General features: G+C 31.9%; 1 protein-coding gene across 10 annotated transcripts in view; it reads left to right on the top strand.

The window, feature by feature from the left end:
* Positions 1-14,373, top strand: part of LOC118064357 (patj homolog) — a 349,897-nt gene that overhangs the window by 136,465 nt on the left and 199,059 nt on the right. For all 10 annotated transcript variants that reach the window (XR_004690049.1, XR_004690048.1, XM_035078870.1 and 7 more), the window contains one exon: positions 1,299-1,558. Coding sequence is in view for 8 of the 10 variants with exons in the window: in XM_035078870.1 (XP_034934761.1) it covers positions 1,299-1,558 (260 nt within the window). In the remaining 2 variants the exon portion in view is untranslated. The remainder of the gene's footprint in view (positions 1-1,298; positions 1,559-14,373) is intronic.

The following is a 14,373-nucleotide window of genomic DNA, read 5'->3' as shown; positions in this document are numbered from 1 at the left end:
TCAGTCACAACGAACCATGTGTGGGTCGTAAAAAGGTCAACTGAATTGAAAAAGTTCTGCCATGTTATTTTTGGGTTCCGAACTGCACGCAAAAATGATGCTTAAGGAGATGTAAGTCGTTTCAACATAAATCTTAACATCACTCACAATCAACTCGCCTTCTTATATGATAAATATAGATATTCTCAAACATAACACCATGATAAAGAAGTAGAATTTCTACTCACGAAGAGAGAATTTAAATATATATCATTAGTAATTGTAATTGAAAGTTCTAAACAAAACGAACATTTAATCGTATGATAAAAAATTTTTATATTGTATTATTATCTATAACAATGTTTAGTCAAAGAATACTTGATTCAGTGAATAGATTAATATAGTGATTACACAAAAACTATATTTGTTCATTGCTCTAATTAACAATCTAATAATTATTGAAATAACATACAATGAAAAGAACGTTAATAACAGAAAAGAAGGCATGTAGTAACACTCGAAAGCTTGACGATTGAATAACTAGAGCGTTCAGTAATAGTATATTTCACACCTAGGGAGGAAAAGTAGACTAGCTCAAACCACGTGTAAAATTACAACCCGAGCCGAAGGCGAGGGGGGTAAACACGTGGTTTAAGCTTGTCTAATTGTCCTCCTTAGGGCTGAATATAATTTTTCGTCATACCTGAGTGGAAAGTTCAACCCCTCTCCAATGGAAAAGTGAACTTTCCGCGCAGGCATGACGAAAAGAATCTTACATACATTTACTTTGGGACAAATCCTTGTTTCCCTGTCCTGAAAAGGACATTTTATTTGAGTACCACGCTTTATAGGGCATAACTCTGGGAATGGCTCTACTTCTAGTGACGGCGTTACATGGGATGTAATATTATCGCGTCTTTAGGAAGGCACGAGGATACACGCACTTAGCTCAAGGCCTTGCAACATACCACTACGACTTCAACCTCAATTGACTGAAAGCACCCGGCTCTCTGCATGCCGTTTTTCGACTTTGCAGCCCCGGATGCCGGCTTGGATTTCGGTCTCCGCTAGTACCAGTTTTATCCACTTCAGTCGGCGGCTTTTACTTCGGGACATAAGAGTCGTGAACAGACTCATTAAAAGCATAACAAAATATTTTGATAATCACTAAAAGCCATCGATGATGATGAGATGAGTCAGCGATTCAGTTCTTGATCGTGATTTGTCGATAATAAGATCGCTAAAATCATCCGATATATATGTATAATACACTCCTTACATACAAATATAACATTTATAAATCTTTCTCTCTATTTTAGATTACACTGGTCAATCTGACGATACATCTGAAGCTTCAACAATTTTAGCTTCTGATCCATGCATTCTTCTGGAATCTAATGAAACTAAAACGGCCCTAGAGCTTGAATCTACTGTAAGATCATATTTGCATGATTTATCAACAACAAAGGATACACATTCAACTCCTCATTATTCCCTGCTTCCATTATCTGAGGCTTCAGGAGTTGAGCGATCACCTTCCGCATTAAGTGAAACTTCAAGAAGTAGTGTTGACATGGTGGTAAGTGTATGTAAATGGTAATAGAGAATGAATTATGTTTGTACATGGAATTTTACGTGATTGTCATAAATTTGTCGAACGGCGTGGAATATTTGGGGTTCTAGATTATTAATGTAAGAACTTGAACTATTTTGACAAGACAATCAGTAGAAAATGTTTCTAATTCGGAATTTATGGATTTATCTTAATTTACTTTGTATTAACATGTCGATAGGATAGGGAAAGGGAAGATGAAATTTCAGATTAGTCCTAAAAATGGAAGGTTTTACCAACTTTTTTACCTTACTTACCTTATTTAGAGAAGAACCTCCTTTTCTCAACACTTTACACCAGGTAGCTCTCCATGTATTCCAATTGATCTGCAGGAACTTCTCTAGATTCCTTAGAAATATATCCAAACAATCAGACTTTTATAAATTAATATTCCGATAAATAGGAGACTATTGGTAGGCGGAACCTGTACTAATCTTAACAGAGCTAAAGATTCTCAAGGACAGAACACTTACCTCTTCCTTAACAGTTTTTTAACCTTTATATCAAAAATTTATAAATCTACTGCCGAAAGATAATCGATTCATAAATATGATTTACAATGTGAACAACTAGATAGCCGCACTCACCTATTCTCGGAAAGAGTTCAAATATATTGAATGGATTTTAATTTCGATTTTTTATGACAAATGAAATTGTTATAAACAATCTACATGAACTAAAAGTAGCCTATATTTACTCACAATGCCCTCTACAAAAAATGAGGGCATTTTACCCCTTTGCAAAATTTGGTCGCAATCAGATTAACGATTCCGAAGATTATCCCGAACATACAGAAAGACAGACACCAAAAATTTATATTCATAGTAGTATAGATAGATAGATATAATAGATAAACAATATTTACGATTATGATAATATTCTCGATTAAAAACAGAAGTTGTTGATCAATGAAATAAGTGACAAGCAAAAGAGAAACACTGTTCTTTTTAGGTCAAGCATACTTTCAGAAATGAATTATCATGATTTTTTCTTGTATGTTTAATGTTAAGTGTTATGTATAATTATAAATTTTCTTCAGAATTTTTCTTCGTGTATGGAGTATACCAAACAATCTCGGCGTGGCAATGAAAACAAATGCGATCATAGTTAATTAAAAGTACTTTTCAGACTGTGTGAGATGCTGCTTTTTAGAACCAACTGTTTGATACGAGTAAAACATTTTGAAAATATCTGACGTTCAAACAATGGTGACTTGGTGCCGTTTTTTTACAGATATCGAACGATATCGGTTTTTGGAAGTTTCCCCTTCCTTTTTTAATAAGTTTTCGTATTAGATTATATATAGATTTAAAAAGAAATAAAAAACCTAGGATATCGCAGAATTGAGGAGGTAACTTTATTTGGAAAGAACATCAATAGATAATGATAAATATTTCTTCAAAATATATGTTTTTTATCGGTAACTTTAGGTCAATTCAAGAACGCATTTACAGTGAAGGAACTAAAATTTTTGGTGATGATCTCGAGTTTTATTATTTATTATAAATTCTATTAGTATTAAGTCTAGACGTTTGTCAACATTCATTTCTCATCTTTAGCAACAATTACAATAAGACAAGTTGATGTAAGATAATCAATCGAAGTCGAAGTGATACCAATATTTCTACTGGGGTAAGGAAATTAAGTTTACACAAAAGGTATAGGATGTATTGTTTTCTTTTCACAATCGATGCTACGATACTAGCTCATTTCCGCGAAATCAGCGCGTAGGTGCTGTTTGACTAATGTGAACCGAATGAACCAAAAAAATCAATGAACAAAAATTTAAAACTATTTTCATCAGCTCATTAAAAAAATCCCTTATTCATTAAAGACAGCCAATGTGAAAATATTACGTTATACAGAAATCGATTGATTGAGTAAAGTCCTAAATAATAATTTTGTCGTTCAAGTGACCCAATACCAGGTACGTAATACTTGGTGATAAAACAAAAATAAAATACAATTGTGATGAGAACATATTCGACTATAATTAATTACACTTTTATCAGTTATACAATAAATTCCCTGTTAACGCTTAAATAGGGTTTTTTAAATTAATGTTTGTAACAAATTCAATTCTTGTAACCTTTCCTCTTTTTAAATTAGTTATAAATAAATGTTATTATTCAGTATCTTATTGGTGTGAGTAGGTGTAAGAATATAGTATCAAGGTCAAATCTAAGAATGAATCATTCTCAACATTTGCAATAATAAACTAACGATATCATTTATACATACATGTGAAAAAATTTATTAGAGTTGAACAAATTAATTTCATTGCAATTTAATAAGCTTCATTAATTTGAAAGCTTTATTAGATTGAAAAAATCTAATATGGAGGCAACTCCACCTGATAAAGGTGGAAGAGTTTTCAAATGTCACCCTAATCTCAAAGTCCCAAATATCGTGGTTTGTTTAATATGTGAAAGTGTTTTTCATGCTGGTGATTTTAATAAATATTCTAAAGGTCATTATGTTAGTGATATGCTTATGATTTGTCCAAAACACCATGAAGACAATCTAACCTCCAAGCAAGATTTCACTGGTTGTGTTCTAGATGAAGAAGCAAGGAAAATAATTGCACAAGTTAAACTTTTTGAAAAGGAAGAAGCAAAAAATCTTTTATATAATAGTCTCTCGACAAGTAGAGATATCTCGCTGGATGAAGTTACAGCTGATGACAATACTGCACTGAAGATGGAAAATGAGCTACTGAAACAATTCAATGCTGAACTAAAGGATAAAAATAATTTGTTAAAAGATTGGCTAGATGCTAACAATAATATGCTTGATGAGAAAAAGATGATTAATTCATATGCTAACACTGTAAAATTGAACCAAGTTAATACATGTGAAAGCAACGTTCCTTGTATTATTGTGAAAGCAAAAGTTGATAACCTCAATGCTATGGAAAATGTCAAATTAAAACTAACACATGATTCTGCTATATCTATCAAAAGAGTTAAGTCAACTAAAGATGGGACTGTATTAGTAAGCTGTAAAAACAAAGAGGATGTGAATAGGACCAAAGACAATTTGCATGATAAACTAGGTTCTAATTTCAATGTTACTCTTGAAAGTAAAAGTCTACCAAAAGTGAAAATTGTAGACATTAACAATGATTTATCTAAAGAAGACTTATGTGATGATACATATAATAGAAACTTTCTAGAATTTGATGGAGGTTTTAATGTTGTGGCAGATTATAAAAATCATCTGAATAAGCGAACGTTAATTCTTGAAGTTACCTCAGAATCTTACTTGTATATAAGGAATAATGGATATAAAATATATGTGGGACACCAATGTTGTGCTGTATATGATGAATTTAACCTTAATTTATGTTTTAAATGTGGCAGAACAAACCATAGCCAGAAAAAATGCTCTAATGATACAAAATGTCTGTATTGTTCTGAGGACCATGACACTGGGTGCTGCAAAAGTGAGATTAAACAATGTGTAAATTGTACCTTCTATAATGCTCGCTACAATAAGAATAGAGCTGCTGATCATGATGCAACAGATGTTAGTAAATGGGAATACCTTAAATTTAAGTTAAATAAGATAATTAACACCACTGATTATCCAGCTTTACCTATGTTGCCAGATAAAATTGGGAGAATAAATCGTAAATGAGTAGCTCATCCTATAAATAGTAAACATAACCTCAATGGAGTTCGAAGACACATCAACGTATCTGATTGAAGAACATGTTGATAAGATTGATTCTTTGAACCTACATCTTGACCAAGATGACTTGATCCTTGTCCACCTCAATGTCAGATCTTTAAATGCCAATTTTGAACGCTTGGAACTCTTTGTTGATAGACTTTATGTCAAGCCTGATGTTGTAATTTGCACAGAAACTTGGATATTGTTATGCCCTGATTTTTATAAACTAGATAACTATAAGATGTTGTATAATAATAGCCAAATAAACAGGGCAGATGGAGTTGTTATTTATGTCAAAGATTGCTTGACGCAATCTGCTATAATTGAAACTATTGGGAGTATTAAATTTCTCACTGTAACTTTGAAAGTTAATAATAATACACCTTTCAAAATAAGTGGTGTCTATCGTTGCCATGATATTAATATCAAGGATTTCATACCAACTTTAAAGCTTTTCCTAAATGGACACTGTCAAACATCTAGCCATATAGTTGTTGGTGATTTTAATATAAACCTGATTAAATCTGACGTGCTAGTTGATGAATTCATAAATAACTTTCTGGATATGGGATATATTCAGTATTTCAATGGAGAAACCAGGCCTCATGATAGTGAGAGCTCATGTATTGATGATTTCTTTGTAAAATCATCACATAAAAATTTTAAATCTTATACACTTACTCACATTTTTACTGATCACTTTCCATTATTTTTGGTGATAAAACTGCATAAGGATTTCAAGAGCAATAATGATCAAATACCTATTGATTATAATTTAATGGGAAAAATCAGTCGTAAATTTAATTGGTCTGATGTGCTGCATATGCAAGATCCAGATTGTGCAACAAACGTGCTAATTCAGAACCTAGCTGATATTATAGATCAGTCCAGATGTAAGAGGAAACGGAGTAAACGGGTTTCTAAGCCAAGGAGAAGCTGGATTACACCAGGTTTGATCGAGTCGTGTCAGACTAAAGAAACATTATATAGACTATGGAATAAAAGTAGGCTAAATTCTTCTCTAAAAAAAGAGTATGTGAGATATTGTAAAGTTTTGAGTAAGCTTATTAAATTAGCTAAAGTTTTATTTGATAAAAATAATGTTATTATCAACTGTAATGATAGTAAAAAGCTTTGGAAGTTTATCAATAGTAAAATTGGTAAGGATAATTGTAAAGACAGTTCTATTGACTATGTTCTTACTGAAAATGGTATTATCCTTGAAAATTCAGGTATTGCTAATAGTTTTGTTAATTTTTTTACTAGTATTGGTATCAACCTTGCTAATAAAATTGTAATGCCAAATGAAGACTGCCCCACCAAACTTGTTAATCATAATAACAGCTCTATTTTTCTTAAGCCAACATCTAGCTTCGAAATTGAAAAAGTAATAGCAGGTCTTAAGGTCAAGTCGGGAGAAGTTGATGGTATTGGCTGTAAAGTATTAAAGTTACTAGCAAAAGACATTAGTACTGTACATATTTTTAATAGCTGTATAAGTATAGGGTGTTGACCTAAAGCACTAAAAACTGCTGAAATTATTCCTGTATATAAATCTGGTGACAGACATCAACTGACTAATTATAGACCGATCTCTTTAATCTCAAATGTTGCCAAAGTATTTGAAAATATTGTATGTATAAGGCTTAGCGATTTTCTTGGGGATAATCATGTTATCTCGGATAAACAATTTGGTTTCATGAAGGAAAGAGGCACATCCGATGCACTAGCTTTTGTATCTGAATATATCTATAAAAACGTAGATGTTGGGAGACCAACTATTCTAACTTTCCTAGATCTTGCCAAAGCTTTTGACACTGTCAACCATAATATACTGCTGTTAAACTTGAAAAATATGAGGTCAGAGGACTACCTCTTGAATTAATTAGAAGTTATTTAACTGATAGATCTCAGTTTGTAAGGTATAATGGTTGTTCGAGTGTATCAATGAATGTCAAAATAGGAGTGCCCCAAGGGACAGTTCTTGGTCCACTCCTTTTGATTATATATATTAATGATATATTTAATACTACTCCTAGTGAAAATCTGGTCTCTTATGCAGACGATACGATTGTTTTGAGCTCGGGAAATACATGGAATGAGGTGACTGAGATTGCATCATGCTGGTTGAATGATCTTAGTAATTGGCTAAAATTAAATCAACTATCTCTGAATATTAGTAAAACTACTTTTATTACTTTTGGATCGTATAGCGATAGTGTCCCAACAGATTTGATGATTTATATTGATCATACTAAGATTGAACGAGTTAGGTTCTGTAAATATTTAGGTATTCATTTTGATTTCAATATGAAATGGCATCGTCACATCTGTGAGATTATAAAAAAACTCAGGTACCTAGTTTTTGTATTTTTCAAGCTTAAACAAGTATTAACAGCTAGACAACTTGAATTAGTTTATCATGCTCTGGGAGAGAGTATACTTAGATATGGAATTATTGCTTGGGGTGGTGCGTATGATAATGCTCTCAGTCCACTGATGTCAGTACAAAGTAGACTGATAAAATTATTTATTAAACCTGGTATGTGCAAACCATTGAGTGTTAAGAATGCGTTTGAGCTTATGGCTCTGCAGTTTTACTACTGTGATTGTAGAAAAATGTTTCTGGAATCCAGTAGTAGATCTAGGTCTGAGTCTATTATTGTGCCAAAGACTAGTAAAAGTATAAGTTGTAAGCGAGCATTTCTGATTGCCATTAAACTGTTCAGTATGCTACCTTTGCAACTAAAGAATATTAATGGAAATAAGTTTGTAAGAAAGAAAGCTCTAACAGCATGGTACAGATTGAACAGAGTGTAATGTATCAATTGGTATTAATTAGATATTTTTCTTGTTGTATTCATAAACTTCATAAATATGTGCGACATACTATTTTATGGACATGATGTTACTTTTTAATTAACTTAGTTTATAAGAAAAGTTTTTGTTTACAGTGATTATTTTCACTGTAGGTATTTTTGTACCAGGCCCATGCACAGGCGTTTCTCTGTACGCCTCTATAGGACATTTTATGCGAAATGTTATTATTATTTTGTGTATGATGTATTATTTCTGGTCAAATAAATTCTAAATATTTAACAATCAACCAAATTTATGTTTCCTATAATGTATATTTTAAAATAAAATACGAATAGCTTTTTCGGAATCCCCATGTTATTTTACATAAAATAAACCTTGGTTTAAAATGGGAGGTTAGATTTTCTATTATCCCTATTTTCATTTGCACCCTTACTCGACGATAGGGACAAAATGTGCGAGTGACTTAGAGCTAAGTATCTACCACTCTTCTCAATTTCCGAAGAACTATTTGAAATTGATTCGACCTGAATCTAATTATTATTATTATTCTTTTTCAAATTTTGATTATTATTATTATTAAAAATATTACTATTGTAATCATTATTATTATCAGTAATTAAAAGTCTTATTACCCCTACAGAATTTTGTAAGATTGCATTTATCTTAAATTTATCCTGTGTCAATTGCTTTTCTTATCTATTCATCTGTATCTCCAAAGCCAACAATTTACTATTCAACGAATCGTTCTCCTTTACACAATCATCAAAACGAGTCTTCCTTGTTTTCCTCTTCGTTTAATAACGGCTTGGTGTTTTTGGTATTTTTCAAACTCTCCAAAAATCAACAATATACTAACTAACACACTGTGTTGCGTAAGATGAATGACTCCTGACACTAAATAAAAAGTAAAGGATAAAGAAAACAAGTATCAAAAAGAGAAGTTTATTGAAAATAACAGATTCAAATACAGAATTTTGAATCTAAGGTCTATTAATCAAATCTATAATCAATCGTCAGCACACATAAATATATCAGTTATGTGTTGCTAACAACAATTTCTGTCGTTTGATAATCTATCTAACGCACCTACCTTCAGGTGGGCATCCTGATTAGAACCATCCTTGGGAGACTACAACTACTTTACCTAAGGCACCAAGTTATTTTTATTTACCAGAATAACTAAACTGGTGTAACTTAAACTAATACTAACGTAAATCTAAACTCAATATCTTAAAACTTACTAACCAACTCAAAATATTCTCAATAATCTCAATACTTGAAACTTAACCTCAAACTTATATTTAACTCAACTAAGATGGTTTCACAAAATTAGGATCCTCCTGAACAGGGCATGTCCTGGCTCTCAGTTGTGTAGATTGTGGAGAGGGGTCGTGTCCGACCAACAAAACCAATTGAATGAAGAAACAAAACAAATTAAATAAATAATTAACGGGATGGGTTAAAGGTCCCCAAACTACAAGAAATAATTTAATCAGATCAACATATTTTTTCCCAATTCTCGAATTTATTATAAGAAATTTTACTCAATTAGACTTCCTTAATGATTACTAGGACTCGAAACATTATTACAAATTTCTACATCAAACAATCAATTAGCGTAATCACAAATTTCCTGAGAATACAATAAAAGTTAACATGCTACAATCCTGGAGCTTAATAATAAATAAATCAACCTTACATAAGTAACTAAGAAGTATTTCTTCAACATTTAAAATAGTATGAACTAACTACAAATTTACCTTTTAACCCATTACAAATCCATTCTCAATAACTCATAACTTATGCAGAGAGCTTTCGATGTTCTAGCTCTTGCCAAGCTTAGTGCTGGACTTCCTTCTACTTCCATTGGAGATCATCTCTGGTCTTCATTCTTCTGTCTAGAACCTTCTTAGCTTTTCACTCTCAGCAAGGTGGTCACACTCGGCTGTCCATGAGATCGGCTCATAATCAACTCTCTATAAGCACGGCTCGCCATCGACTATCTTCAAAAACCACTTTTCCAGAATCTCTCTTCTTCTAATCTTCCTCCAAACTCAAAATTCTTCTAATTTGTCGTGCAATACTTCTTATTGGTAGCTATCTTCACGTGACTCCTCCTAGATTTTGATATGGAGGGGTCACTTAGACTAATGTGCACCAAAACTTAATCTCTGAACTCAAAAACAATCCTACGACCTCTTTCTCACTTTCATTTTTTTCTTGGAGTCCCAACTCAGACAACAGCCTCGTGACTGCAACCCTGAGAGCTAGGACGTCTCCCAGCATGGAAAAACTGCAGGGTGACACGTTGCTTCTGGTTCTCTACTCCACTACAGCCTCCCAACTCTCTTCTCAATAGTCCATATTGTTGACAAATTTACTTGGTGTTCTCAACTCTGCTTCTCCTTGTATTATTGAGAATACTATCACTAATTTTTATAGCTAAATAAATCCCTCAGCCTTGGTTTGCATCAATAAAGTGACGATTAACTTAATTAACTTATGATTACTATTCTACCCCATGGAATAAAAATAGCGATCATTATACTTTGGCACAAAAGATACAATAACAATTTTATAATAACTCATAGGACATAAATTTGAATAAAAGAAAAATAGATCTGAGCACACTTTGTCTGTGCTAACACGACGAATTTCCCATTAGTAATTATTTGTAGCAAATTTAACTAGTTATAATCAATCAATACTTAATCAATAAATACAATTTTTAATTGTTTATAACAAATTCGTATTGTTATAAACAAGGTGTAATTGTTGAAAGTCATATGTGGTTGTAAACAATAATGTCTAGTCAGTATCGACTCAATTTTCGAATGAAACTGTTATTGTTTGACTTAAAAGTATTTCAAAAAGCTAATGTTTTAATTTTTTTATTAGTTATTTTGTGATAAAAACAAACGGCTCGACCGAATTGTTCAAATTTCACTCAGATCTTCTTTATGATAATATCTTTCGAATCAATTTCGGTTGAGGTCGATGTCTTAATCCGTTCTTGAGATATCGAAGACAAAAAAAATGCATACGTACATGTATACATCTGTGGCCTTTACGGTTTTTTTTTTTTTTCTTGTAAGCTCAATGTGACGACTTTTTTAATGGTGATTCGAAAATTTTTTCTGATAGTTGTACAAGTTTGATGTTCATTAATGCGTTTATTTTTGGAACGTTTCTATTTCTTTCAGGTATAATAATTTTGTAATAACTATAGTGCATTAATCATTTTTGTTATCAATAATCATTATATTACGTGTTTTACAAAGATAGTAGATTAGAATCTCCAATTTGTACGAGCTTGTTTCGTTTTTGTATATACTTATAAACACTTGTTTATTTGCATATGTATTCCAAAGAAATATGCGGCGTTTATGAGGACCGTCCTGACACTCGTCGGTTTTCAGATTTACGTTATTATGAGAAAGGTCCTCTCAGTTACCACTCTTTCGCTGGTGATTATAAGGACCGTCCTCATAAACCCCAAATGTCCTTATAATGTCCACTTACTTGCTGTTTTCGTCCTCATAGTAGCCGCTTCACAAATATATATATATATAATAATAACTTCGGGAATTAATGAAATAATTTAAATGTTTTTTAATGATTGACAGCTATAAATTAAGAAAAAGATAAGACGTCTTGTCAACTCAAGTCTCAGTCGAAAACTAGAGATAAACAAACTCTCTCTTCATTACTACAATCTAATCGTCAAGCAACGTCAACATCCTACAAAATTGTCGTTTGTCTATTTATCATCAGATGGCGCCATAAATATTCTACAATATATATACATAAATCGATCTAATGTATTATTTGAGGACAGGGGACTGGAATCCCCCTTTCGATTTCCAAAATTCCCAAAATTCCGGTTTAAGAAAAACAAAGAACCCTGCAAGCACAGCGTATGCAATTAAAGTGTACCTTTATCCTCATTTTTACCTTTTTTTTGAAAAACAAAAATGAATTCATCACAATGTGGCATCCTCGTGTCCTCAAATGATACCTTATGTATAGACCAGTGGCTCAAATAATACGTGGAATACATGATTTTTTATTGGTACTGTTCCTAAACTATACAGATGTCCTCAAATAATCGCTTGTACTTAAAAAATAGCCCTAAATGACACTCTGATTAGATTTTTTTTTTTTTAAGAAATATATTGAAATACTATCTTATTATAAAAAAAAAGTGGTATTTATTAAGTTATTAATAATAATTTATGTTAATAAAATAAAAGCCTCGGATAAAATTATGGATCTCTCTGAGTCTCGATACATCTCCTACAATAGCCTAAAGAGTTTCTCGCAGTTTCTAACAGTCTCCTAAATTTGGAAATGAGATTTTTTAAATCTGTCAGAGCCTGTAACAGTCATCTACAATCTCTTGATGAGATATTAAAGTAGTCTACTATTATAAGTTAAGAGACTTGCAATATTTCAAACATTTGGATTTAGAATATTTTAACCGAATAAATACATATCTCTGATAGAAAGACAGCAATCTTTTATTGAAAGATTGAGACTTAAAAAATTCTTCAAACTGAGAAACATTCGACGACCAAACATTCCAACTTAGAAAATTTTTAACTGCTGACATGCGTATCTCTGACAGAATGACTGTGATCTTCTATCAGAAGACTAGACTTCGATGTGAAAAATCAATATTTCAATATTGTTATCTTATTTTATAAAAATATGAATGGCTTGAAATAAACATCCATTATTCAAGGGCCAGAATTTTCTCCTTACTATTTGAACATCAATAATTTTATAAGAAGTCGAATGAAATTTTTTTTACTTTCAAATTTAAATAAAATTTATAGGATCAACAATATATTCGACACTCCGTAAAGGCATTTTTATATGAACGCAGACACAAATAAAATTTTCTACATTTATTGCTAACATTCTATCGGTAATGTTACATTTGTATAAGTATGTGAAATTCTTATCAGGCATAGGATAAAAACAAGGTATAACATCGCAGACTTTTAGAATAGCATAGTATTGCAGACTACATTCGCACAGTTCAGATTCACATGGACAGTTGGATATTTGAACGAAACAATGTATTATCCCTTGGAAAATCTCTCCATCATAACTAAATTTTACATACATTCGTTTTCTTCGTTCTATAGTACAATTCTGATGCATGTTAAAATCCATTTTTTATTAATCTCAAAAAAATTTGTCTATCATTATAATCTATGTTTATTTCATGCAATGTAACATCAACTGTTTCTGGTACAGAATCTACTCCAATAAATAAATCGACTTCATGTATTTTTCTAGCAATTTTTTCTAATTTACATTTAGCTTTTTAGTCTCCAGATGCTCACAATAATTATAAATTGGCGTGTTTGGAGTAGGTACAATGTACCCGAGTAGAATTTATTTTTGAGAAAGAGTTCACACCCAATTAGAATTTCCTAATTTAAAGTTAGGCGTTAAGTGGAATACGACATTATGATTTTACATAGTTGAAATACTAATTAATAAACGTATTTTAATGAAATTTTCGCGAAAATACAGATGCTGAAATTTGTTCCTCAGGGGATTTAAAATTACGATCGCTAGTTTGCTCACATCTGAGACCAGTGCCTTTACCCGCTCTGCTATTCATTCGATTAGAAAATTATTACGATTATATTAATATGAACAAATCCATGTGTATGATTGTTTAAAAGATTTATATAAATCATTAATTACTTTAAATCTCAATAATATATAATATTAGTAGTTTAAATATTTGTATACCTTTAAATTATTTATTTTTTCTGAAACTACAATATATTTTCAGTTATCATAATCGAATTAAAATTTGATAAAAACAATTAACTAATATTAAAAAAAAAAATATCACAAAATACATATATTAATGCAATTTTTTTTTCTCCTTCATATGTCTCACCTTCCCTGTATTGAGCTACGGGGCCATTGGACTGGGTCCAAACTTATGGTAAAGGCGTTCGCTACGTAGTTATGGGTTGGTACAGCCCGGCCTCATAACACAATAGTAGAAGCTTGTCCGTACCGACCGTTGCAAGAATGGGTACGTCGATTCCAAGGTTCCCTAATAGGTGCTGCCTAGGTTTCCTTAGCCCCGAACAGTCAATCAGCACCCTTCTTTTATCTAGTTCGATCAGGTTCCTGCTTATTTGAGCTGTGGGTTTCCTGACGAACGCTGTAGTGTGCCTCAATCCTGAGGTCTCCGCTCAGTAGCTGGTGAACCTCCTGTGCGTTCACTTGTCCCCCAGTGGCTTTACAAGTTC

This window comes from Chelonus insularis, unplaced genomic scaffold (genome assembly GCF_013357705.1).
Source record: "Chelonus insularis isolate UGA/USDA-ARS -01 unplaced genomic scaffold, ASM1335770v1 contig_17_pilon, whole genome shotgun sequence".
Taxonomy (NCBI): Eukaryota; Metazoa; Arthropoda; class Insecta; order Hymenoptera; family Braconidae; genus Chelonus; species Chelonus insularis.
The sequence above is the reverse complement of the archived record's forward strand: the minus strand, read 5'-3'. Positions and strand labels throughout refer to the sequence as shown.